Source organism: Coregonus clupeaformis, chromosome 15 (assembly GCF_020615455.1).
Source record: "Coregonus clupeaformis isolate EN_2021a chromosome 15, ASM2061545v1, whole genome shotgun sequence".
NCBI lineage: Eukaryota > Metazoa > Chordata > Actinopteri > Salmoniformes > Salmonidae > Coregonus > Coregonus clupeaformis.
In genome coordinates, this window is record NC_059206.1 from 66661570 (window position 1) to 66685669 (window position 24100).

The 24100-nt window shown below is 44.5% G+C and overlaps 1 protein-coding gene across 3 annotated transcripts in view; it reads left to right on the forward strand.

Annotated features, from left to right (window-relative positions):
* LOC121534524 (adenylate cyclase type 2) overlaps positions 1-24100 on the forward strand; it is a 67210-nt gene that overhangs the window by 37429 nt on the left and 5681 nt on the right. Inside the window, exons 3-22 of one of the 3 annotated variants that reach the window (XM_045225338.1) lie at positions 8779-8976; positions 9981-10148; positions 10478-10627; positions 12127-12287; positions 14910-15021; positions 15373-15500; positions 16351-16509; positions 16663-16795; positions 16902-17090; positions 17328-17359; positions 18168-18227; positions 19100-19177; positions 19463-19532; positions 20523-20620; positions 20789-20873; positions 21961-22098; positions 22340-22444; positions 22795-22979; positions 23276-23390; positions 23663-23863. In XM_045225338.1, coding sequence (XP_045081273.1) covers positions 8779-8976; positions 9981-10148; positions 10478-10627; positions 12127-12287; positions 14910-15021; positions 15373-15500; positions 16351-16509; positions 16663-16795; positions 16902-17090; positions 17328-17359; positions 18168-18227; positions 19100-19177; positions 19463-19532; positions 20523-20620; positions 20789-20873; positions 21961-22098; positions 22340-22444; positions 22795-22979; positions 23276-23390; positions 23663-23863 — 2565 coding nt within the window. The remainder of the gene's footprint in view (positions 1-8778; positions 8977-9980; positions 10149-10477; positions 10628-12126; positions 12288-14909; positions 15022-15372; positions 15501-16350; positions 16510-16662; positions 16796-16901; positions 17091-17327; positions 17360-18167; positions 18228-19099; positions 19178-19462; positions 19533-20522; positions 20621-20788; positions 20874-21960; positions 22099-22339; positions 22445-22794; positions 22980-23275; positions 23391-23662; positions 23864-24100) is intronic. The other 2 variants (XM_045225339.1, XM_045225340.1) reach the window with 2 other exon arrangements.

Here is a 24100-nt window from a genome sequence, read left to right on the forward strand (position 1 = left end):
ACCGTATTGAGGGGAGGATGGATGGGGCCATGTATCCAGAGATCTTGGCCAACAACCTCCTTCCCTCAGTAAGAGCATTGAAGATGGGTCTTCCAGCATGACAACGACCAGAAACACACAGCCAGGGCAACTAAGGAGTGGCTCCGTAAGAAGCATCTCAAGGTCCTGGAGTGGCCTAGCCAGTCTCCAGACCTGAACCGAATAGAAAATCTTTGGAGGGAGCTGAAAGTCCGTATTGCCCAGCGACAGCCCCGAAACTTGAAGGATCTGGAGAAGGTCTGTATGGAGGAGTGGGCCAAAATCCCTGCTGCAGTGTGTGCAAACCTGGTCAAGACCTACAGAAAACGTATGATCTCTGTAATTGCAAACAAAGGTTTCTGTACCAAATATTAAGTTCTGCTTTTCTGATGAATCAAATACTTATGTCATGCAATAAAATGCAAATTAATTACTTAAAAATCATACAATGTGATTTTCTGGATTTTTGTTTTAGATTCCGTCTCTCACAGTTGAAGTGTACCTATGATAAAAATTACAGACCTCTACATGCTTTGTAATTAGGAAAACCTGCAAAATCGGCAGTGTATCAAATACTTGTTCTCCCCACTGTATGTGTCTCTAATATGGTCATACATTTGGCAGGAGGTAAGGAAGTGCAGCTCAGTTTGCACCTCATTTTGTGGGCACATAGCCTGTCTTCTCTTGAGAGCCAGGTCTGCCAACGGAGGCCTCTCTCAATAGCAAGGTTATGCTCACTGACTCTGTACATAGTCAAAGCTTTCCTTACCTTTTGGGTCAGTCACAGTGGTCAGGTAATCTGCCACTGTGTACTCTCAGTTTAGGGCCAAATAACATTCCAGAATGCTTAGTTGTTTGGTTAGTTCTTTCCAATGTGTCAAGTAATTCTATTTTTGTTTTGTCATGATTTGGTTGCTGTCCTGGGGCTCTGTGGGGTCTGTTTGTGTTTGTGAACAGAGCGCCAGGTCCAGCTTGCTGAGGGGACTCTTCTCTAGGTTAATTTCTCTGTAGGTGATGGCTTTGTTATGGAAGGTTTGGGAATCGCTTCCTTTTAGGTGGTTGTTGAATTTAACGTTTCTTTTCTGGATTTTGATCATTAGCGGGTATCGTCCGATTTCTGCTCTGCATGCATAATTTGGTGTTTTACGTTGTACACAGAGGATGATTTTGCAGAATTCTGCATGCAGAGTCTCAATTTGGGGTTTCCGGAGACATTTGAAACCCCACCTCTTTAAGGAATACCTGGGATAGGATAAAGTAATCCTTCTACCCCCCCCTTTACTCCAACCCCCCCAAAAAAAAACATTGTAAAGTGGTTATCCCACTTGCTATAAGGTGAATGCACCTATTTGTAAGTCGCTCTGGATAAGAGCGTCTGCTAAATGACGTAAATGTTAAATGTAAATGTGAATTATTGGTTTGTGAGCGTACCTCACAGCCATAGAGGGCAATGGGTTCTATAACTGATTCAAGTATTTTTAGCCAGATCCTAATTGGGATGTCGAATGTTAGGTTCCTTTTGATGGCGTAGAACCCACCACTAATGTTTTTGTGGCAGGTTAGTTAGCATGTGTAGGCTAATGCCTATTGTTAAGTGCACAGGCCGGTGAGGATAAGAGTGTAATAAAGTCACTGTGTTCAACTTGTACAACTTCCCTCTCCACTGTGGATGGATGGACTGTTAGAGACCATGAGCCCACCAGTGAGCGAGAGGAGGGCATGCCAACATATATTTCTAAGTGGTACTTAAACAGGATAGTTGGCCTCAGATTGAACAAAGAGCCTATTGAGAGCCCTGTTGTTTTTAGGTGGATGAAGTCATTTAGATTCTAACAGAGTACAAAGAGAGTAAGAGAGTCAGAGAGCACGGAGAGGATGCTTTTAGTGGTCCTCATTTTACATAACCGTTAACTTAACCCACCAACGGACACTAGAGAGAGTGTATGTTCTTGTGGGTTTACTTTGGTCATTATTGCAGAATTACGTTTTGCACAGTTTGTTTCCTACCCTAAAGAAGTGATCTGATTTTAAGAGTAATCCAAGATGGCGTAGTAGTGCAGTTCTGTTTTTGTCGTGTGTCTGTAAATAGCCTGTAAATACCCTGTTTTTTTTTGTTGTATTTTTCGTACATATTTCCCTATCAGACTTTTCATCCTTCTACAAAATATACTTTCCTGCAACCCGCCTCACTCAATGTGGAACGGATTCTATTATTGACTTACCTTTTATCTAGAATCTCCAGTTGAAACTAGCTAGCCAGCTAGCGGTTTTTCACCATTGTCCGTGGCCTGCACCACTCACCAGCCAGCTCTAGTCTGGACTATTATTCGGCCAGTCTGCACAGCGCGTTATCGACCCAGAACATATCAGTTTTTCTGCCGGAATCACTGAATCACTGGACCTTTAACTCCGGATTCATCGCTACCAGCTAGCTGCAACAAAATGGACGCTGTGGTCTGGCTAATCATCCTGAGCTAGGCCCATCTCCCGGCTATCTACCTCTCTGTCAACCGGACGGGACCACCTAGTGTTGACACGGAGCCCCGCCGATCCTACACGACTGGTCTGCCGACGAAATCGTCTGATGTGGTTACGACGTTAACCACGAAGATTCCATCCATCTGCTAGCCCCGGCCCGCTAGCACACGCTAGCCGTGGCCTCTTACTCACTATTGCTTTACCACCGGACCTTATGATAACTCAGCTATACAGCTGATGTCTGCTGGACTGTTCCTTTTTACGGTACTACATCCTGTTTATGTTTAGCCTCAGCCCAAACATGGTTAGCTTATTGTTGTTTCGGTTATTTCTAATTGTACTATTTCACTGTAGATCCCCCAGCCCAGCTAAACCTGCCTTAGATAGCTCCTTTGTCCCACCCCCCATACACGTGGAGACCGACTCAATTGGTGCCTCCAGTGATGCTATCTCTTTCATTGTTACCCAACGCTTAGGTTTACCTCCACTTTACTCATATCCTTCCATATCCTTGTCTGTACATAATGCCCTGAATCTTTTCTACAACACCCGGAAATCTGCCCCCTTTATTCTATGTACCCAACGCACTAGAAGACCAGTTCTTAAAGCCTTTAGCCGTATCCTTATTCTAGTCCTCCTCTGTTCCTCTGGTGATGTAGAGGCTAACCCAGGCCCTGCAGCCCTCAGTATCACTCCTACTCCCCAGGCGCTATCATTTGCTGACTTCTGTAATCGCAAAAGTCTTGGTTTCTTGCACGTAAATATCAGAAGTCTACTTCCTAAGTTTGAGTTATTCACTGCGTTAGCACACTCCGCCAACCCTGATGTTCTAGCAGTGTCTGAATCCTGGTTCAGGAAGGCCACCAAAAATTCTGAAATTTCCATCCCCAACTATAACATTTTCCGTCTAGATAGAACTGCCAAAGGGGGTGGAGTTGCAATCTACTGTAGATAGCCTGCAGAGCTCTATCATACTATCCAGGTCTGTGCCCAAACAGTTTGAGCTTCTACTTCTAAAAATCCACCTTTCCAGAAATAAGTCTCTCACTGTTGCCGCTTGCTACAGACCCCCTCAGCCCCCAGCTGTGCCCTGGACACCATATGTGAATTGATTGCCCCCATTTATCCTCAGAGTTCGTACTGCTTGGTGACCTAAATTGGGATATGCTTAATACCCCGGCCATCCTACAATCCAAACTAGATGCCCTCAATCTCACGCAAATTATCAACGAACCTACCAGGTACAACCCTAAATCCGTAAACATGGCTACCCTCATAGATATCATCCTGACTAACATACCCTCTAAATACACCTCAGCTGTCTTCAACCAGGATCTCAGCGATCACTGCCTTATTGCCTGCGTCCGTAACGGGTCCGCGGTCAAACGACCACCCCTCATCACTGTCAAACGCTCCCTAAAACACTTTAGCGAGCAGGCCTTCCTAATTGACCTGGCCCAGGTATCCTGGATGGATATAGATCTCATTCCGTCAGTAGAGGATGCCTGGTTGTTCCTTAAAAGTAATTTCCTCTCAATCTTAAATAAACATGCCCCATTCAAAAAATACAGAACTAAGAACTGATATAGCCCCTGGTTCTCCTCAGACTTGACTGCCCTTGACCAGCACAAAAACATCCTGTGGCGTACTGCATTAGCATCAAATAGCCCCCGCGATATGCAACTTTTCAGGGAAGTTAGGAACCAATATACACAAGCAGTCAGGAAAGCAAAGGCTAACTTTTTCAAACAGAAATGTGCATCCTGTAGCACTAACTCCAAAAAGTTTTGGGACACTGTAAAGTCCATGGAGAATAAGAGCACTTCCTCCCAGTTGCCCACTGCACTGAGGCTAGGAAACACTATCACCACCGATAAATCTACAATAATCGAGAATTTCAACAAGCATTTTGCTACGGCTGGCCATGCTTTCCATCTGGCTACCACTACCCCGGCCACCAACTCTGCACCCTCCGCTGCAACTTGCCCATGCCCCCCCCGCTTCTCCTTCACACAAATTCAGACAGCTGATGTTCTGAAAGAGCTGCAAAATCTGGACCCCTACAAATCAGCTGGGTTAGACAATCTGGACGCTTTCTTTCTAAAATTAGCCGCCGAAATTGTCGCAACCCCTATTACTAGTCTGTTCAACCTCTCTTTCATAATGTCTGAGATCCCCAGAGATTGGAAAGCTGCCGCGGTCATCCCCCTCTTCAAAGGGGGTGACACTCTAGATCCAAACTGCTACAGACCTATATCCATCCTGCCCTGCCTTTCGAAAGTATTTGAAAGCCAAGTTAACAAACAGATCACCGACCATTTCGAATACCACCGTACCTTCTCCGCTATGCAATCCGGTTTCCGAGCTGGTCATGGGTGCACTTCAGCCACGCTCAAGGTCCTAAACGATATTATAACCGCGATTGATAATAGACAGTACTGTGCAGCCGTCTTCATCGACCTGGCCAAGGCTTTCGACTCTGTCAACCACCGCATTCTTATTGGCAGACTAAATAGCCTTGGTTTCTCAAATGACTGCCTCGCCTGGTTCACCAACTACTTCTCAGATAGAGTTCAGTGTGTCAAATCGGAGGGCCTGTTGTCTGGACCTATGGCAGTCTCTATGGGGGTGCCACAGGGTTCAATTCTTGGGCCGACACTTTTCTCCGTGTATATCAATGATGTCGCTCTTGCTGCTGGTGACTCTCAGATCCACCCTCTACGCAGACGACACCATTTTGTATACATCTGGCCCTTCATTGGACACTGTGTTAACAAACCTCCAAACGAGCTTCAATGCCATACAACACTCCTTCAGTAGCCTCCAACTGCTCTTAAACACTAGTAAAACTAAATGCATGCTTTTCAATCGAACGCTGCTGGCACCCGCCCACCCGACTAGAATCACCACTCTCGACGGGTCTGACCTAGAGTATGTGGACAACTACAAATACCTAGGTGTCTGGTTAGACTGTAAACTCTCCTTCCAGACTCACATAAAGAATCTCCAATCCAAAGTTAAATCTAGAATCGGCTTCCTATTTCGCAACAAAGCCTCCTTCACTCATGCTGCCAAACATGCCCTCGTAAAACTGACTATCCTACCGATCCTTGACTTCGGCGATGTCATTTACAAAATAGCCTCCAACACTCTACTCAGCAAATTGGATGTAGTCTATCACAGTGCCATCCGTTTTGTCTCCAAAGCCCCATACACTACCCACCACTGTGACCTGTACGCTCTTGTTGGCTGGTCCTCACTACATGTTCGTCGTCAAACCCACTGGCTCCAGGCCATCTATAAATCACTGCTAGGCAAATCCCTGCCTTATCTTAGCTCATTGGTCACCATAGCAGCACCCACCCGTAGTCTGCGCTCCAGCAGGTATATCTCACTGGTCATTCCCAAAGCCAACACCTCCTTTGGCCGCCATTCCTTCCAGTTCTCTGCTGCCAATGACTGGAACGAATTGCAAAAATCTCTGAAGCTGGAGACTCTTATCTCCCTCACTAACTTTAAGCATCAGTTGTCAGAGCACCTTACCGATCACTGCACCTGTACACAGCCCATCTGAAATTAGCCCACCCAACTACCTCATCCCTATATTGTTATTTATTTTGCTCTTTTGCACCCCAGTATCTCTATTTGCACATAATCTCTTGCACATCTAGCATTCCAGTGTTAATACTATTGTAATTATTTTGCACTATAGCCTATTTATTGCCTTACCTCCATAACTTGCTACATTTGCACACACTGTATATATATTTTCTGTTGTATTTTTGACTTTATGTTTTTTTTACCCCATATGTAACTCTGTGTTGTTTTTATCGCACTGCTTTGCTTTATCTTGGCCAGGTCGCAGTTGTAAATGAGAACTTGTTCTCAACTGGCTTACCTGGTTAAATAAAGGTGAAATAAAAAAAATAAAATAAAAAAAATCTACACCACAGAGCACGCAATCTTCTCCACATGATAACAAACAAAACTTGATGTAAATTTCAATGCCCAACAGACGAAAACATTCACTTATGGCAGGCTGAGACTGAGCAGATCCCACCTGGGTCATTAATTTTCAGATGAGATTTCGAGAGGAGAGGATCAGAACCAATCTGTTCTCTAATTGTATAGACTAGTTTCAGTACTTCCTTCCATCTGAAAATAAATGAGAAAAGGACATGAACAAGTCTGCTATAGGTCGATTTAGTGGGTGTGGCCGTAGTTAAATGTGCTAGTAAAGGCCTTCACTTCCGCTACCATGGAAACCAGCATACTCAATAGACAATGCCGGGATGGCCTTCTGCTCAGGGACCTTTACACAGTCATTCCCGCTCTCCTTGGCATTGAACTCTTTCCCATTCTCTCTTTCTCTCGCTCCCTTGCTTTCTCGCTAACTGGCATGCACGCAAGTGTATACACACACACCAGAAATCTATATCTGAGCCTCCCTCTTTCCTCTCAGTGTAATTAAATCAGGAAGATGCTGTGGCCTCTAGCAACAGGACATGACGCAGAGACAGATGTGCAATAAGCCTGGATAAACCACGATGCTGAATTAGATAGTGGCCGCTCTCATGAGTAGACAGTACATAGGCATAATAAAGGGACTGGAATGATGTTGAGGGAATGTTGTTTAGACATATCATTGTACCTGACTATATACAGTGCCCTCCACTATTATTGGCACCCCTGTTTAAGATGTGGTCGAGGACTTCCAAAAATTCTCATTTTTTTTAAACAACATAGAACCCAAATGCAAAAAAAGAGAAAAATCCAACCTTTTATTTAAGTACATTACTTTGGTGGTAAAAAAAAAACACACATTTAGAAAAAAAAAAACTTGAAATCATGTGTCCCACAATTATTGGCACCCCTAACAATTCCGCTGAAAATTTTAATTGATTTTAAAAAATATATATTTTTCTGTAGTTGCTAAAGTTGGTCAGGGTATCTAGGAACTTTTAATTAGTAATTCATGACTTCCTGTTTCCCTGGGGTATAAATATGACGTGACACAGAGGCCTAATTCTCTTACCCATTTGTCAACATGGCAAAGACAAGAGAACACACCATTCAAGTAAGGCAGATTTGTGTCGACCTTCATAAGTCAGGCAATGGCTACAAGAAAATAGCCACTCGCCTTAACTTGCCCGTATCTACAGTCAGAGGAATCATTAAGAAGTTTAAAACAACTGGAACAGTGACAAACAAGGCTGGAAGAGGTCCCAAGTTTATCTTGCCACAACGCACAGTGAGGAGGATGGTAAGAGAAGTAAAAAAAAGTCCTAAGCTCACTGTCACAGAATTGCATCAAAGAGTGGAATCTTGGGGTCACAAAGTCTCCAAAACAACCATCAGACGCTCTCTACATGCCAACAAGCTGTTTGGGAGGCATGCAAGGAAAAAGCCTTTTCTCACTAACACTCACAAACGTAAACGTCTGGAGTTTGCTAAGCGGCACTGGGACTTCAACTGGGATCGTGTGCTTTGGTCAGATGAGACTAAGATTGAGCTTTTGGCAACAAACACTCTAAGTGGGTCTGGCGTAAAACAAAAGATGAGTATGCCGAAAAGCACCTCATGCCCACCGTGAAGTATGGTGGAGGATCTGTGATGCTGTGGGCCTGTTTCTCTTCCAAAGGCCCTGGGAACCTTGTTAGGGTGCATGGCATTATGAACGCTTTGAACTACCAGGACATTTTAAATAAAAACCTGATGGACTCTGCCAGAAAGCTGAAGATGGGTCGTCATTGGGTCTTTCAGCAGAATAATGATCCAAAACATGTGGCAAAATCTACACAAAAATGGTTCAGCAGTCACAAACTCAAGGTCCTCCCATGGCCATCTCAGTCCCCAGACCTCAACCCAATCGAAAACCTGTGGGGCGAGCTAAAGAGGAGAGTGCATAAGAGAGGACCCAGGACACTGGATGATCTAGAAAGATTGTGCAAAGAAGAATGGTCAAAGATCCCTCTCTCTGTGTTCTCCAATCTTGTGAAATGTTATAGGAGGAGATTAAGTGCTGTCTTGTTGGCAAAAGGGGGTTGTACAAAGTATTAACATCAGGGGTGCCAATAATTGTGGGACACATGATTTCAAGTTTTTTTTTCTTCTAAATGTGTGATATTTTTTTTTTTACACCACAGTAATGTACTTAAATAAAAGGTTGGATTTTTCTCTTTTTTTGCATTTGGGTTCTATGTTGTAAAAAAAAAAAAAAAGGAGAATGTAAATTCCATGATTGTGATTCAGTGTGCGTTATGTTCTCCCTCCCTGTTTCAGAGTGCGGAGGAGCACTGTGCATTTGTGAGCGTGGTGAGCTGCAGCCTGTGCGTGTTCCTGGCTGTGTTTGTGCTGGTGTGTACAGAGACCCTGACCCAGCGCTGGAGGAGACTGCTGGGCCTGGTGGTCTGGGCCACTCACCTCACCATGGGATTCACCTTCATCTTCAGCGGACCCCTCATCCTGCCCTGGGACCAGGTATACGCACTCACACACACGCACACTCTCTTCTCTAACCCTAAAGAAAGGTTACACAACAAAGCCTGTTGGCTTTAATAATAAAAATAAAAGCCCACTTCCTTTGTCCTCTTACTCTTCTCCAGCTTCACACCAGACAGTTTATTAGGTACACCCATCTAGTACCGGGTCGGACCCCTCTTTGCCTCCAGAACAGCCTGAATTCTTCGGGCATGGATTCTACAAGGTGTAGCATTCAAACGTTGCACAATTGGTATCTAGGGACCTAACGTGTGCCAGGAAAACAACATTACACCACCTCCACCAGCCTGTACCGTTGACACCAGGCAGGATGGGGCCATTGACTCATGCTGCTTACGTGAAATCCTTACTTCATTATTGCAGAATTACGTTTCACACAGTTTCTGTTGCCTTCCCTAAAGAAGTTATCTGATTTAAGATCTACATCACAGAGCACACAATCTTCTCCATGTGATAACAAACAAAACCTGATGTGAATTTCAATTCTGGCACACATTAGATCCCTTGATACCAATTGAGCAACTTTTGAACGCCAGACCTTGTAGAATCCATGCCCCAACAAATTCAGGCAAAGGGGCACCGACGATCATACCACGCTCAATGTCGCTTAGGTCACTTATTTATGCCCTTTCTAACGTTCAATCGAACAGTAACTGAATGCCTTGATGCCTGTCTGCCTGCTTTATATAGCAAGCCACAGCTACGTGACTCGCTGTCTGTAGGAGCGAACCATTTTCGCGAAACGGGGTGGCCTACCTAATAAACTGGCCACTGAGTGTACATACATTATATACACACATGAACAGAAGCATCAAAAAGGTATGTTTGTCTAGTTATAACATCTCTTGCCAGGACACTGAGGTGACAGTTGTCCAGTAAAGCCACTTGTTCTTTGGGTAGTGCTGCCAATCCGAGACTCTTTCCCCACAGTATTTCATGTCATATCAGTCTGACCTATCTCTCGATCTCCTTTTCTCCTGTAGGTTCCCTTCTTCTTGTTCATCATCTTCACAGTGTACACCATGCTGCCTTTCCAGATGTGCTATGCTGTGGTGCTCAGTGTGATCTCCTCACTCTCTCACATCATGGTCCTCACTCTACGCCTCACTGTCTTCAACATCCAAGACCCCAGCCCCTTTCTGGCCAATCAGGTGTGTTATTAGTTATGCTGTTAGTAACACTTATACATGTGTTCCATGATCTCCTGGTGATGCATGACGTTATGTATGTTCACGATGTTGTGCTTTAGATAGTTTTCTATAAACAGGAAGTATCTATAAACAGGAAGTATCACAGCATATGTGTGTGTGTGTGTTAATGACTCATGTGTCATGTATGTTTCAGCGAGATTGTGTGCTATAGTGTTGTTGTTGATGTCCTGTAAGGAGTTTCTAAGGCGTAAGGCACATTTCTCTGAAAACGGACAATAAAATGCTTACGCTGTGCAGCTAGGTTTTAATGTCTGTCCCTCTGTCCCCAGCTGCTGTCCAATGCAGTGGTGTTTCTGTGTGGCAGTGTGGTGGGGGCCTTCCATAAGGTCCTGATGGAGAGAACACTAAGACAGACCTTCCAGGATACACTCCGATGTCTGGGCATCCGCATGAAGCTGGAGATAGAAAAGAGACAGCAGGTGACAACATCTCCTTATCAGACACTCAGCTATCTTTTTGATTTAGTTCTTTAACTTTTATTTAAGGAAGGACCCTTGAGATTAGGAACCTCTTTGGCGAGGGCGACCTCCCAGTGTATTAGAAATCCTGTTCTGGTTGAATAAGATGCTTTTGGTGTCTCTTTCTGAACAGAGGCTGACCTGACTGAAAGACAGGAAGTATGAAAGACTAATGAAAGTTAATAAATTGTGTTAGGCTAAAATGTTTTGTCATAATAGCACTGGTTAATTGTTTACTTAATTTAAGACCAGCAGCCTTGTTGTTTTCTAGCTTGTATTTTTCATTACGATGATCAAATCCCCCTCAAATTAAATGTTATTGTAATGATCTTTTAAGTAGATGTCTGTGTGTGCTCCGTTAGTAAAAACGGGTGTCTGTTTCAAATGGCTTTTTAACCATAATTTTTTTTCATTTGTAATGATAGTTACTTAGGAAGTGACACCACACTCTGTAGGAGAGAGGAGGCTGCTGGCTGCTCTGTTGCCTAGCAGGACAGAATGGAATGATATAATCGTTAACATTTGAGCTGCCTCTGTTCTACTCTGTTGTATTGAGCCCGAAAAAAGGAGCAGTGCCACAGGGGTTAGCCAAAGAGAACAGGCCCCATAAAGAGAAGAGGGAAGGGAGGGTTTGAAATGGGTCCCAACGCTGAGGTGAACAGTAACTCCCCCCGCATACACAGAGCACTCTGCCATTGTTCTCTAGGCCCAGTCAGATAGAATCTGCCAGATCAATTACAGCACAGAGCTGAGCTGACTGAACCAAATCAAGGCCACTTTGTGCAGAATGACTTTCCATGCTTTACGGTTTACTGGAAAACCTGCTCCAGTCATTTGAACCAGGAGGTGGTCATCTATCTGTGAGAGCATGTAGGCCTAGCCAGTTGCCCCATGACACTAGTCTTGGGTCAGTTTAACATTTCTCCCACTAATGGTTAAGGTTAGGATTTCATCCTAGATCTGTACCTAGGGGCAAATCCCCCCCATGGATGCAGCCAAACCAGTGGAGAGAGAAAGGAGAGGAGTCAGGTGCCTCAGTATCGCATCATAAGGGTGAACAGGAATTATGGGGTCAATAGGGATTGAAGAATAATGATTTCCTGAGACATCTCCTTATGAACTTCTTAGATTCTCATCTCACCTGACTCTATTCCATCCCAGAGGCTCTCAATGCGATGTTCTCTCTGTCTGTTGACTGGCTGTACAACCAGACTGGCAGCACAATGATTATAAAGCTTTTAACAGTAATCTGAGTGAATGGGGACCTTGTTAGTGCAGTTACCAGATCAGCAAGACACTCTGACAGCTGGTTGATACTCAGACTGGGTTTCTCCCTGATTGGATGGGTTCATGACCTTTTGATATCGGACAGTGTGTGTGGTTGGGTGGGTGTGGTGTGTTGATGCTAACGTGTGTGTGTGTGTGTGTGTGTGTGTGTGTGTGTGTGTGTGTGTGTGTAGGAAAACCTGCTGCAGTCTGTGCTGCCGGTCTACATCTCCATGAAGATGAAGCTGGCCATCATGGAGCGTCTGCAAGACTGCAAGGACAAAGAAGAGCAGCAACGACTCGTTAAAGACAACAACTTCCACAGTCTCTACGTCAAGAGACACGAGAACGTCAGGTACAGTACAACAATAGCCTGTCATGTACTAAGAATATCACTGAGAAACATACAGCATGTTCAAATAACCTGTTATGTTCTAAGAATATTACTAAGAAACATACAGTAGAATCCAATCCTTTGCTGTCACTCATTGCCTGTCAAACTAAGCACGGTTTTCAGTCTACCAAACAGCACACATGGGGAAATATTTCCCCAACCCAAATGTTCTCTTGAACATGTGGCTTTAGCCTTTGATTTTCTCATTCCCTGCCTTTACATTTTGGCTTCACTTCTCTTTTGCTGCTTTTCGACTGTAACACTAGTGTTACACCAGTGTATATACCCTTGTGTTATACTAGGGAAATGGTGTTTCCATAGCTAGGGCTGACAGTGAGTACTTGAGAATAGCAGAATCAGTTGCTTTGTGAGAAGGTGTTAAAGGTCACAGTTAGCCATTGTTATGTAAATGAAAGCTAAAAGGTACCAGTGGCCTGGCTTTGGCCCCAAGTGAGAGCAGGTCCACCGGAGCCATGGCTCAGTGAGACCCGGGTGCAGGCCCGCATATATGGAAACAGAAAGGTCTGAGCCTTGGGTAAAACACTTGGTTAAATCCTAAATTATTCTGCTTCATATGTTGCATGTGTGCTTTGAATAGTTAGTATAGTTTGTGTTCTCTAATTTAATTAATTTCCCCTGATTCCTCTGGGACAGGGATGGGCGACTCCAGTCCTCGGGGGTGTGATTGGTGTCACACTTTTGCCCCAGATAACACACCTGACTCCAATAATCAACTAATCATGATCTTCAGTTTAGAATGCAATTAGTTTAATCAGCTGTGTTTGCTATGGATGGAGAAAAAGTGTGACACCACTCCGGCCCCGAGGACTGGAGTTGCCCATCCCTGCTCTGTGAGGTCTATTTACACTCACAATGCCCAGTCAGTTCTCATGGAATTTAGCAGGACAGTGTTAGCTGAGCATTGACCCAGATAAGGCCTTTTGTTTTATGGGCATTCATTTAGAAAGTGCTGACAGACATTGGCTTTGTAGCCTATCCAGTGAACCTTAGCAGATAGCTCAATAGATTCCCTAAGTTTTAGACTCTGTAATTGTTACAGACTGGACTGTACCTTCTACCTTCCTGGAGAGAGAGGGAGCCCATTTGTTGCCCAAATGAAGGTCAACACATCAACACTCGTCGATCTTCTCAGTAGCCTGACAAACTGACATTTGTAACTACCTGGTTGATTTGTTGATATCGCACTGCTTTGCTTTATCTTGGCCAGGTCGCAGTTGTAAATGAGAACTTGTTCTCAACTGTCTTACCTGGTTAAATAATAAATAAATAAGTTTAGGCCCGTAATTAATATGATTTCATAGAAAAGGAGGGACATTTAAACTGTCTGATCTGAGAAGGCCTTGTGAAAATCAAAGACCGTATCATGTGCTGCTGTGGCTCGGCTAGTGCGTGAATCCTCATTTAAGCCCTTTGGTGTGTTACTGTGAATTATAGCCCAAGCACCTCCCCATTTGATCCTTGTAATGACACGAGACATGCTTGTCATTAGACATGTTCTTTCAGAGGAAACACCTGGTCGTTGTCAGTCAGAGTTACTGGGCGGCCATGGTTCTCTGGTCTGGTCTGCCGAGCAACAGGCTAACGTTAGCTATTTTAATGAGGACTGACCTTGGCAGCAGTTAGTGGGACACTGACCTTGGCAACAGTTAGCCCTCTGAGCCCTGGTAATGAGCCAGTGATTAGGCAGTGGCGGCTGGATGTGTGGTGGCCCGGGTCAGGTGCTCTGTGTGGAGGACAGGGCTCACAGCAAGCTTATAGCACTTCCAATCAGTGTACTGTACAGTGCTTCCCCTAGGATCTTTTTCAGCAGCTGTGGCAAAGTTAGCGGTGTGTGTGTGTGTGTGTGTGTGGGGTGGGGTGGCGTGGGGGGGTTAGTGGACGTGGCCAATGGCAAACATTTTAGAGGCCGTCCTCTTGGCTGCAGACAATTCATTTGATGTTTTAAAGCTGATTTCATGCAATGCTACACATTTTGCCATGGGCGGAGAAAACATTTTAGGAGTTTTATATTTACACTGAAAACGTTTCACCATCCCGGAAAAAAAAGTAGCGGTGGCCCGCCGCTGCTAAATGAATATAGGGGAAACACTTCTTAGAGCCAAACCCCTTATCACAATCTCCCTTCTACTCAGTATTCACCTCTCCTTTCTAGCCCCATAGGATTACTGCTCACCCAGGATAGGACCTCCAGCTGTAATCAGTTGGCCCCACTCCATTTCAACACCCCAGGAGTCAACCTTTATCTGACAATGACACCCTTGTTTGGTGATGCAACAACATTATTTTAATTAAATTTTTTTGTCATTTAGCAGACGCTCTTATCCAGAGCGACTTACATCAGAGTGATTAATCTGTGTAGTGCCAGCTTGGTCGTATCCATGCAGATGACAGATTTCTCTACACGTCATTATGACACTGATGTCTTGACTCCATATGTCCTGAGCCGGTCGTGATCAGTAAGCATGAAATGCAAGAAAATGCTCGGAAACTATCTAACTTCTTGTTTTCTTTTGCAAAACGCGTGTCTTAATGAACACACCCTTGGCTTTTCTCTTTTTGCAGTATTCTGTATGCTGACATTGTGGGCTTCACCCGATTGGCCAGCGACTGCTCTCCGAAGGAGCTGGTCATCATGCTCAACGAGCTGTTTGGGAAATTTGACCAGATTGCAAAGGTGAGTTAATAATTTGTAAGATTTGCACCTTTAGTTAAATTAACACTGACCTTTCAGCTTTTATTAAATATTTAGCTACACTTTTATGTTTATTATGATAACACGACAGTGTGGTAATGCATAATCCACTTGTTATGTGTCATAATAGATTTATTTTATGTATATATAGATAGATTTTATTTCAATATGTACATGTAGTTCTTGGGCTGGACACGCATGGATGTCTTGTGTGTTTGGTTCTTCAGGATAACTTCTGATACCTAATTTGTGTTAATGCTAAATCCAGTTGACATGTCTGCTTCTTGGATGGTCTTCATGGTCTATGTGGTATTTTTCTGTTTTATTCTTCAGGAGAACGAGTGCATGAGAATCAAGATTTTGGGAGACTGCTACTACTGTGTGTCTGGCCTGCCTGTCTCCCTGCCCATGCATGCCAAGAACTGTGTGAAGATGGGTCTGGACATGTGTGAGGCCATCAAGTGAGTTCAGAGGAGCCCCAAGGCCTTCTGGGGGGAAAACAATTACTAAAACGTGTGATCCTTTTGGTTAGTTCCAAGACTTTAGCAACACATATTCTCATTAGATTGTGAGATTAATAGCGTATATTGTAAATCAAAGGTGTTAAAGGATAGTAGGGAGGGTAGTGTTATTGTATAATGCAATAGGGACTTTCTGGCCTAAGTAGTAGGTGTTGATGTGAGTTGTCTGGGTCGATGGTGGTTATGGGAGTGAGTTAGTTCTCGGGAAGGTGTTGGTCTATAATCAGGTGTTGTGGAGGACTGGAGGGTCTGTCAAAGGAAGGCTTTATCTTGGCACCTCTCTGCCCTGCCAAAATAGAGGTCAAAATCTCAAAGCTCCATGTTGGAAAATCAAATCAAATGCTATTTATCACATGCTTCGTAAACAACAGGTGTAGACTAACTGTGAAATGCTTACTTATGGGTCCTTTTCCAACAATGCAGAGTTAAAGATAATTTTTAAAAATAGAAATAGTGACACAAGGAATAAATACACAGTCAGTAAAGTAACAATAACGAGTAAAAATAACATGGCTATATACAGGAAGTACCAGTACCGAGGCGATGTGCAGGGGTACGAGGTAATTGAGGTAGCTATGTACTGTACATATAGGGAGGGGTAAAGTGACTAGGCAGCAGGATAGATAATAGACAGTAGCAGCAGCATGTTATGACAACAAATAAATAGTTGATTTGTTCAGCTGGCTCTGACGTCAAAGCAATAAGAAGGAATCCCAGTGAAACCTCAATGAACACACACACACACACACACACACAAACACAGCTGACAGGTTCTCATCCCGCCCCTCAGACAGGTGCGCGAGGCCACAGGTGTGGACATTAACATGAGAGTGGGCGTGCACTCCGGCAACGTGCTCTGCGGTGTGATTGGCCTCCGCAAGTGGCAGTTTGACGTGTGGTCACATGACGTCACCCTGGCCAATTATATGGAGTCTGGAGGCTTACCTGGGTATGTTAGTAGTTGAGTTAACCATGTTTGATAAACATTAATTTACACTAACTTTAATCCTTATAGTGGCATTTATTATTAAGTTACTAGTAGTAACCTAGTCCTAGTAAGTCCATTTTACTAATAGTAACCCCCCGTCTTTGTCATGATCAGGCGTGTCCACATCACTGAGGCCACCCTGAATCACCTGAACAAGGCCTATGAGGTGGAGGAGGGGAACGGTGGGCTAAGAGATGCCTACCTGAAGGAGCTCAACATACAGACATACCTTGTCATCGATCCTCGTGTGAGCTACCTCATTAAATGTATTACCTCCAGAATCCCTGACAAGGGCCTTATCTGTATATGTGAGACTGAGACTGTACTCCTCATTAACTTGTGTGTGTCATCAGTCTAAGGACCAGGCTCTGAACAGCCGCAGTATGCCTAAGCCACGTGTGAATGACGGGCTGAAGATGCGGGCATCAGTGAGAATGACCCGTTACCTGGAGTCCTGGGGCGCCGTCAAACCCTTCGCCCACCTACAGAGCAGAGAGGGGTACACCACAGACACCATGGTCAATGGAAAATCACGCTGCAAGGTGAGTGACGGGTAGAGGGCCACTGCATTATAACTGATGAAAAGATTACCAGGCATACTTCCTCTAACAGAAATAGTCCACCTCATCAAATCAAGCATAACAGGTTGAAATGTATTGCTACAAGCATCAATATTTCCTGTGGAAGACTGTTGCGACTGTTGCTGGCATATTTACATGCTGCTTTACTTCTTGTTGTTTTATGCACGATTTGTCTAACAGTTTAAATTATTTTTTTAGGACATCCCCCTGCGCACGAAGATCACTGAGAGGTAAGGAAGGCCAAGTCTGAGAACACAGAGAGGATGGGTTAAATTGTTTATATGTTAACAAGAGCCCTGAATTGGCATCATGTCAGAGTGGTGACGTCAGACTCCCCTTACTGGAGTGGTACTCATGCTATGCGTCAGTCTGTTGATACAGTGGGTGTTTATGGTTGTGGAGGTGTATGTAGGAAGCCAGTTATTTTTTTGAATTACCAAATGCAAACGACATATCAGTGACTCTTAATTAAATGTTAAGCGATTTGTAAGTCCACTTAATGTTACACATATTGTATATAAAAGCACAAACACATTTACTTTTTATAAGGTCATCAAGTTTGGTCGCAAAGGGCATGGAAGTCGTCTCTTTTTCCCCATTACTGACAAAAGCTGAATCACTTGTGAGTGCAGTAGACAGGACAGGGAAGTAAGAAAATTGCCCCGTAAAACCTTTTTTGTCTCGGCTGTGGTTCTAGTGGACATCGATACTGTGAATGGACACTTAACAGGAACCGGTTGTATTGCTTCTGATGTGGTCGGTGGCCCTTCCTATGTTCTTTCATTTGGTCATGAACCTCTTCATGTCATGTTTCATCAAAACAAAATAGTTTCTTTATTCAGTTACAATGTAAGCTTCATTCATATTTGATCCATTCTACAGAGACAATAGACATTTGTTGTTTTAGCAGTCACAGTACTATACAAAAACACAAGGACACAAATGAATCCTCACATACAACACACAACAGTCCCATACAGCGACAACAATGTCACCATGTTAAATGTGTGTGTATCTCTCACTGTTGGTCCCTGACAGCTTTGATGAGTCTGTAGAGGAGCCCTTCTCCTCGCCCGCCCCTCCGCTCAGCACCTATAAGTGAGTGGAGCCAGCCTGGCTCACAACGCAAGTTCTCTCTTCTGAGTGGAGGAGGAGAATCTTGATGTTTCACCAGCACCATTAACCTCCAACCCTTCTTTCTGGGTTAACACTTCTCTCTACCCACCATCCTGCCTAGAGCTGCCTCCCTCTTCTGTATAACAGGGCATCACAGGGATTCCCAAGCCTTTACAAAGCAAGCAGGGCATAGTAACCACTCCCTACTAAGTGTTTAAAGTGTGTGTCTTTGTTTTCCCACTGGAGTTATGTGCTGTTATAAACACTGTGTGTGTCTCTGTCTGTGTGTGTTTCCTTCCTGGTGGGGCAGGGGGCACAGAGCAGGGGTACTGCTGGGAGACTCCTGTTCAGTCACCAGAGTTCAACTAACACACGACATCCTGCACACACACACACACACACACACTATAGAATGAATGACACACACACACACCTTCTCTCTGTTTCCACTAATGCTGAGAATGGCCTAAACCAGTTGCCTCCCTGCACAGCACACTGAGACTGAATAACCTGCATGACCTTGGCTGGTTTACCAGCATCCATCCATCTGTCTGTCTGTCTGTGTGTCAGTCAGTCTGTCTGTCTGTCTGTCTGTCTGTCTGTCTGTCTGTCTGTCTGTCTGTCTGTCTGTGTGTCAGTCTGTCTGTCTGCGTGTCAGTCTGTCTGTCTGCGTGTCAGTCTGTCTGTCTGCGTGTCAGTCTGTCTGTCTGCGTGTCAGTTGGTCTGTCTGCGTCTGCCGGTCTGTCTGCCGGTCTGTCTGCGTGTCGGTCTGTCTCGTGTCGCGGTTGTGTGTCTGTCTGTCAGTCTGTGTGTCTGCTAGTCTACCTCTTCCTTATTGTCTGAGTCTTTTACAGGAACAAGTCCCAGAAGAGCAAGTTTGATGAGGAGCTGCACAATGAGATGACCACCACCATCGATGAGCTCAGCAGCAAGTGAGTCTCAATAGTCACTAAATAGTCAAAAGACATTCTGAGAATAGTCACTAGGTAGGACCACAAGCTTAAGCCTAAACTCAGAATTAAGGGGCTAATGTTATCTAATCTTCCTAGCCACCAACATGTCACTTGAGAAAAGTCTTATTTGGCCAATTGTGAATAATATTGACAAAGACAAGTCAAAGCTATCTGAAAATTCATTTTACATATTGAGTTGTAGAAATAGAGAGCTCGCTCTCACACACACTCTTCCTCACGCTCCCCCCCCCGTGTGACCTCCAGGCAGTGGGTGAAGTCTGAGGAGATTAGCAGTCTGGCTGTGTGGTTCCCTAAGAAAGAGCTGGAGAAACAGGTGAGTCTGTCTGTCTGTCTGTCTGTCTGTCTCAGAGCTGTCTAGACACTGTTGAGAGGAGCATTGCTGTCCCAGTATGTACTGTAGTAGGTAAATCTCCACAATGAAAATCTCTAGAACCTTATAGATACAATATAAAGAAAATAATTTTGTCTTTGGACTGACTACATCAGCAAGTCTAGACCAATTTACAGACTCACTCAAATAAAATAATATTTGTCACATGCGCCGAATACAACAGGTGTAGATCTTACCGTGAAATTCTTACTTACAAGCCCTTAACCAACAATGCAGTTTTAAGAAAATAGAGTTAAGAAAATATTTACTAAATACATTTTTAAAAATCATTTAAAAAATAATAACAATAAAATAACAATAACGAGGCTATATACAGGGGATACCGGTACCGAGTCAATGTGCAGGGTTACAGGTTAGTTGAGATAATCTGTACATGTAGGTAGGGGTAAAGTGACTATGCATAGATGATAAACAGCAAGTAGCAGCAGTGTAAAAACAAAGGGGGGGGGTGTGTCAATGCAAATAGTCTGGGTGGCCATTTTATTAATTGTTCAGCGGTCTTATGGCTTGGGGGTAGAAGCTGTTAAGAAGCCTTTTGGACCTAGACTTGGCGCTCCGGTACCGCTTGCCGTGTGGTAGCAGAGAGAACAGTCTATGACTTGGGTGACTGGAGTCTTTGACAATTGATGGTCTCTATACACTGTGGAAAAGAACCTTACTGTCCTAATATACTGTAGGTACATCTGTACAATGGCAACCTTTATCTAAGATACAGTATAAAGAAAAACATTCCTACTTGACATTTGAGTTCCTAACCATGACAACATGTTCACATGTTAGATTCTAATCTAATATTTATCTCTTGATATCTCCGATTAGACTACACAGACCACACGTGTTCTTATATAATGTAAAACAGATTTTCTTAGTATTTGTGAGAGGTTCAAACATGCCTTCTTCTTTCCTCCCCAGTACCGAGCCATTGATCTGCCCATGTTCAAGCACTACATCGGCTGTGCCACCTTCATCTTCTTCTGCATCTTTGTGGTTCAGATGTTTGTGACAAAAGAGTGAGTGATTTACCCTTGTGGCTATAAGAAACACATTTCTTTACCGCTATTGACTGGTACAGTAGTAATAAGTTGTCCCTCTTAAACCATGGCAACAATAATGGCATGACAATCAATATTGGAACTTTTTGGATTCAGTGTTGGATCTTTCCCTTCTTCGTCCCTCAGTTCCAAAATGTTGGGCATGTGGTTTGGAGTGCTGGCCTGTGTCCTCCTGTTGACCCTGGGCATCTGTTTCGCAGGTCACCTGCAGGTCAGTGGGAGTTTTAGGCTTAGGTCACAACAAGCCCTATTTCTAGACAGGGCAAGGCTTACTTTACTGTGTGTGAGAGTGGGGGGTGGGGTACGCAGTGTGTGTACTGTGTGTATTTCTTACTGTGACAGTGGAAACACGCTTTCTGCATAGCTATTCCATCTATCCCCGGGTCTTTTCCTGTGAAGCTGTATGTTGCTGTTATGTGGCCATTGACACCTGGTGCCTACCATCTCAATGCCATGGTGTAGACAGACAGACAGGCAGTGTAGTTATTACATTCACTAGTCAGAGATACACAGAGTGTACAAAACATTAGGAACACCTTCCTAATATTGAGTTGCACCCCCCTTTTCACTCAGAACAGCCTCAATTCGTCGGGGCATGGACTTTACAAGGTGTTGAAAGCGTTCCACAGGGATGCTGGCCCATGTTGACTCCAATGCTTCCCACAGTTGTCAAGTTGGCTGGATGTCCTTTGGGTGGTGGACCATTCTTGACACACACGGGAAACTGTTGAGCGTGAAAAACCCAGCAACGTTAGTTCTTGACACACTCAAACCGGTGCGCCTGGCACCTACTACCATACCCCATTCAAAGGCACTTAAATATTTTGTCTTTCCCATTCACTCTCTGAATGACACACATACACAATCCATGTCTCAATTGTCTCAAGGCTTAAAAATCTTTCTTTAACCGGTCTCCTCCCCTTCATCTACACTGACTGAAGTGGATTTAACAGGTGACATCAATAAGGGATCAGAGCTTTCACCTAGATTCACTTGGTCAGTCTATTTCACGGAAAGAGCAGGTGTTCCTAATGTTTTGTACATAGTCAGTGCTGCTGTGTTAGTCAGTCACACATTGTCTCAACATGGATGACTTCAATGTCACATGCTCACTCAGCTTAATTTCCTCTTGTCCCCCCCACACACACTTATACACACTCACCCTGTCTTTCCATCCTATGCACCTCTTCTCTTCCATACATCCCCCCCCCCACATACACACTCATCCCTTCCCCTCTCCCCCTCCTATCCACTCTTCCTCTCCCATGCCTGGATGCCTCGCTCCTCCCACCCCTCAGCGGTTGTTTCCGGAGAAGTTGTCGTCCTGCCAGTGGCTGCCTGCTGTGTCCGAGGCGGTGGTCAAGAGGCCGTGTGTGCGCCTCCCTCTGGTCACTATCACCACTGCGGTCATCATCATCCTAGCAGTCTTCAACCTGGTAAATTAGTACGGCGACTCACTAACTCACAGCTCACTGATTTAAACAGAACATAATGCCATCACGTGTACATGCAATTACATCAACTTTTTATAGCAACAAGAGCATTAGATTCTTATTGTAACAAGTACATCAAGTCATAAACAGACATGCCAATAACACATGCTTTACAGCCTTTGTGTTCTCAGAGTCAGACCCACTTAGTGGTTGACTGTCAATCAAATCTGCTTGTTCCCTCTAGTGCTTCATCCAGACGAAGTCACCGTGTGATATCAATGGTAACCCTGATCTGATTCGGTGGAACAACTCCAGTGAGCAGCATCTAGACAGCCTGTTCTACCTGCCGGTGAGAGATGCCTACAATATCCCTCACTAACAGGTTTTCTGTAGCTCCGTTAATAGAGCATGGCGCACTTGCAACGCCAGGATAGTGGGTTTGATTCCCGGGACTACCCATACATAAACATGTATGCACACATTACTGTAAGTCGCTTTGGATAAAAGCGTCTGCTAAATGGCATATTAATAGAACAGTTATGAAATGATACTTTCCATTTCAGTGTTTTTATTGTTGTTTGCAAATATAAATTACAAATAATAAACAATGAAATGAAGAACTGGCACTTTCCATTGATGAAGGTTTTCCTTGTCTCCTCACTCATTCTCTCTCTCTCCATCTCTCTGTTTGTCTCTCAGTACTCTGTGTTCAGCTGTATCCTGGCTCTCATAGCTTGTGGAGTGTTCCTGAGGGTGAGCTTTGAGCTCAAAGTGGTCTTCCTCACCCTGGCCTCCACAGCCTACTACATCATCATCCTCAGCTCCAAGGCTGATCTCTTCAGCTGCTATGAACGCATGCTTTACAACCAACTCAATAAAAACAGGTACTATAGCAGGTCTTGTGTACCAGGGCAGGGGTTGATTCAGTCAATTCAGGAAGTGATTCAGGAAGAAATGAAACATTTATATATTATTAAGTCATTTCTGAAAATTGGCCATTTGTTTTCTATGAAGATTGTTTCAATTCAATAATTTAATTTCAATCCACTTCCTGAATTGAATACTGAATTGACCCCAACCCTGTTCTGTACTGTGCATCAAATACCTGGTACTATATCCTGCCTGGTTTATACTGAGCTTTACTTTAGATGACCTCTAACCCCTGAGCTCTGTGTTCTAGCACTGAGGACTCTGGGACCATTCTGAGGGCATTGGGGCTGGTCAAACACCCCGAGGTGATGAGCTGCATATACATCACCTTGTTCCTGGTCACCATGCTCATCATCTCACAACAGGTCAGGACATGTTCCCTCCTTTTCTTTGTTCTGCTCTCCTCTCTTCCCCCGCCCCTCTCTTCCCCCTCTCTTCCCCCGCCCCGCTCTTCCCCCGCCCCTCTCTTCCCCCGCCCCGCTCTTCCCCCGCCCCGCTCTTCCCCCGCCCCTCTCTTCCCCTCCCCGCCCTCTCTTCCCCCCGCCCTCTCGTCCCCCGCCCCTCTCTTCCCCCGCCCCTCACTTCCCCTGCCCCTTTCTTTTTACTACTAATTGACCACATCACTTCTGTCCCGTAGAATGAGTCATGCTTCCGCCAGGACTTCCTTCTGAAGAACAAGAACCGTACGGAGCAGGATGAGATCGAGACCAGGGAGAACCTGAACCGCCTGCTCCTGGAGAACGTACTGCCGGCCCATGTGGCCGCGCTGTTTGTCGGGGAGAATAAAAAGAACGAGGTGGGATTCCTCACAAACACTTTACTTACTGAGAAGTACAAGGTAGGGGTCCAGGATGGATGACTGGTAGTGGACTGAGCCCAACTCATCCTCCCCTCCTCCTCCTCCTATCTGCACTGGGGTCCCATCTCCACTGGCCTGCACTCACTAAAGCTTCATAAGGAAACACTTAGTAGTGGAATTGATTGATTGGATTTACCCGTAAATGGTTTGTTACGATTTCCAGTAGGAATGTGGTTAGTGGTTAAGGGATGGAACCCCAAGGGTAAGGACGGTCCC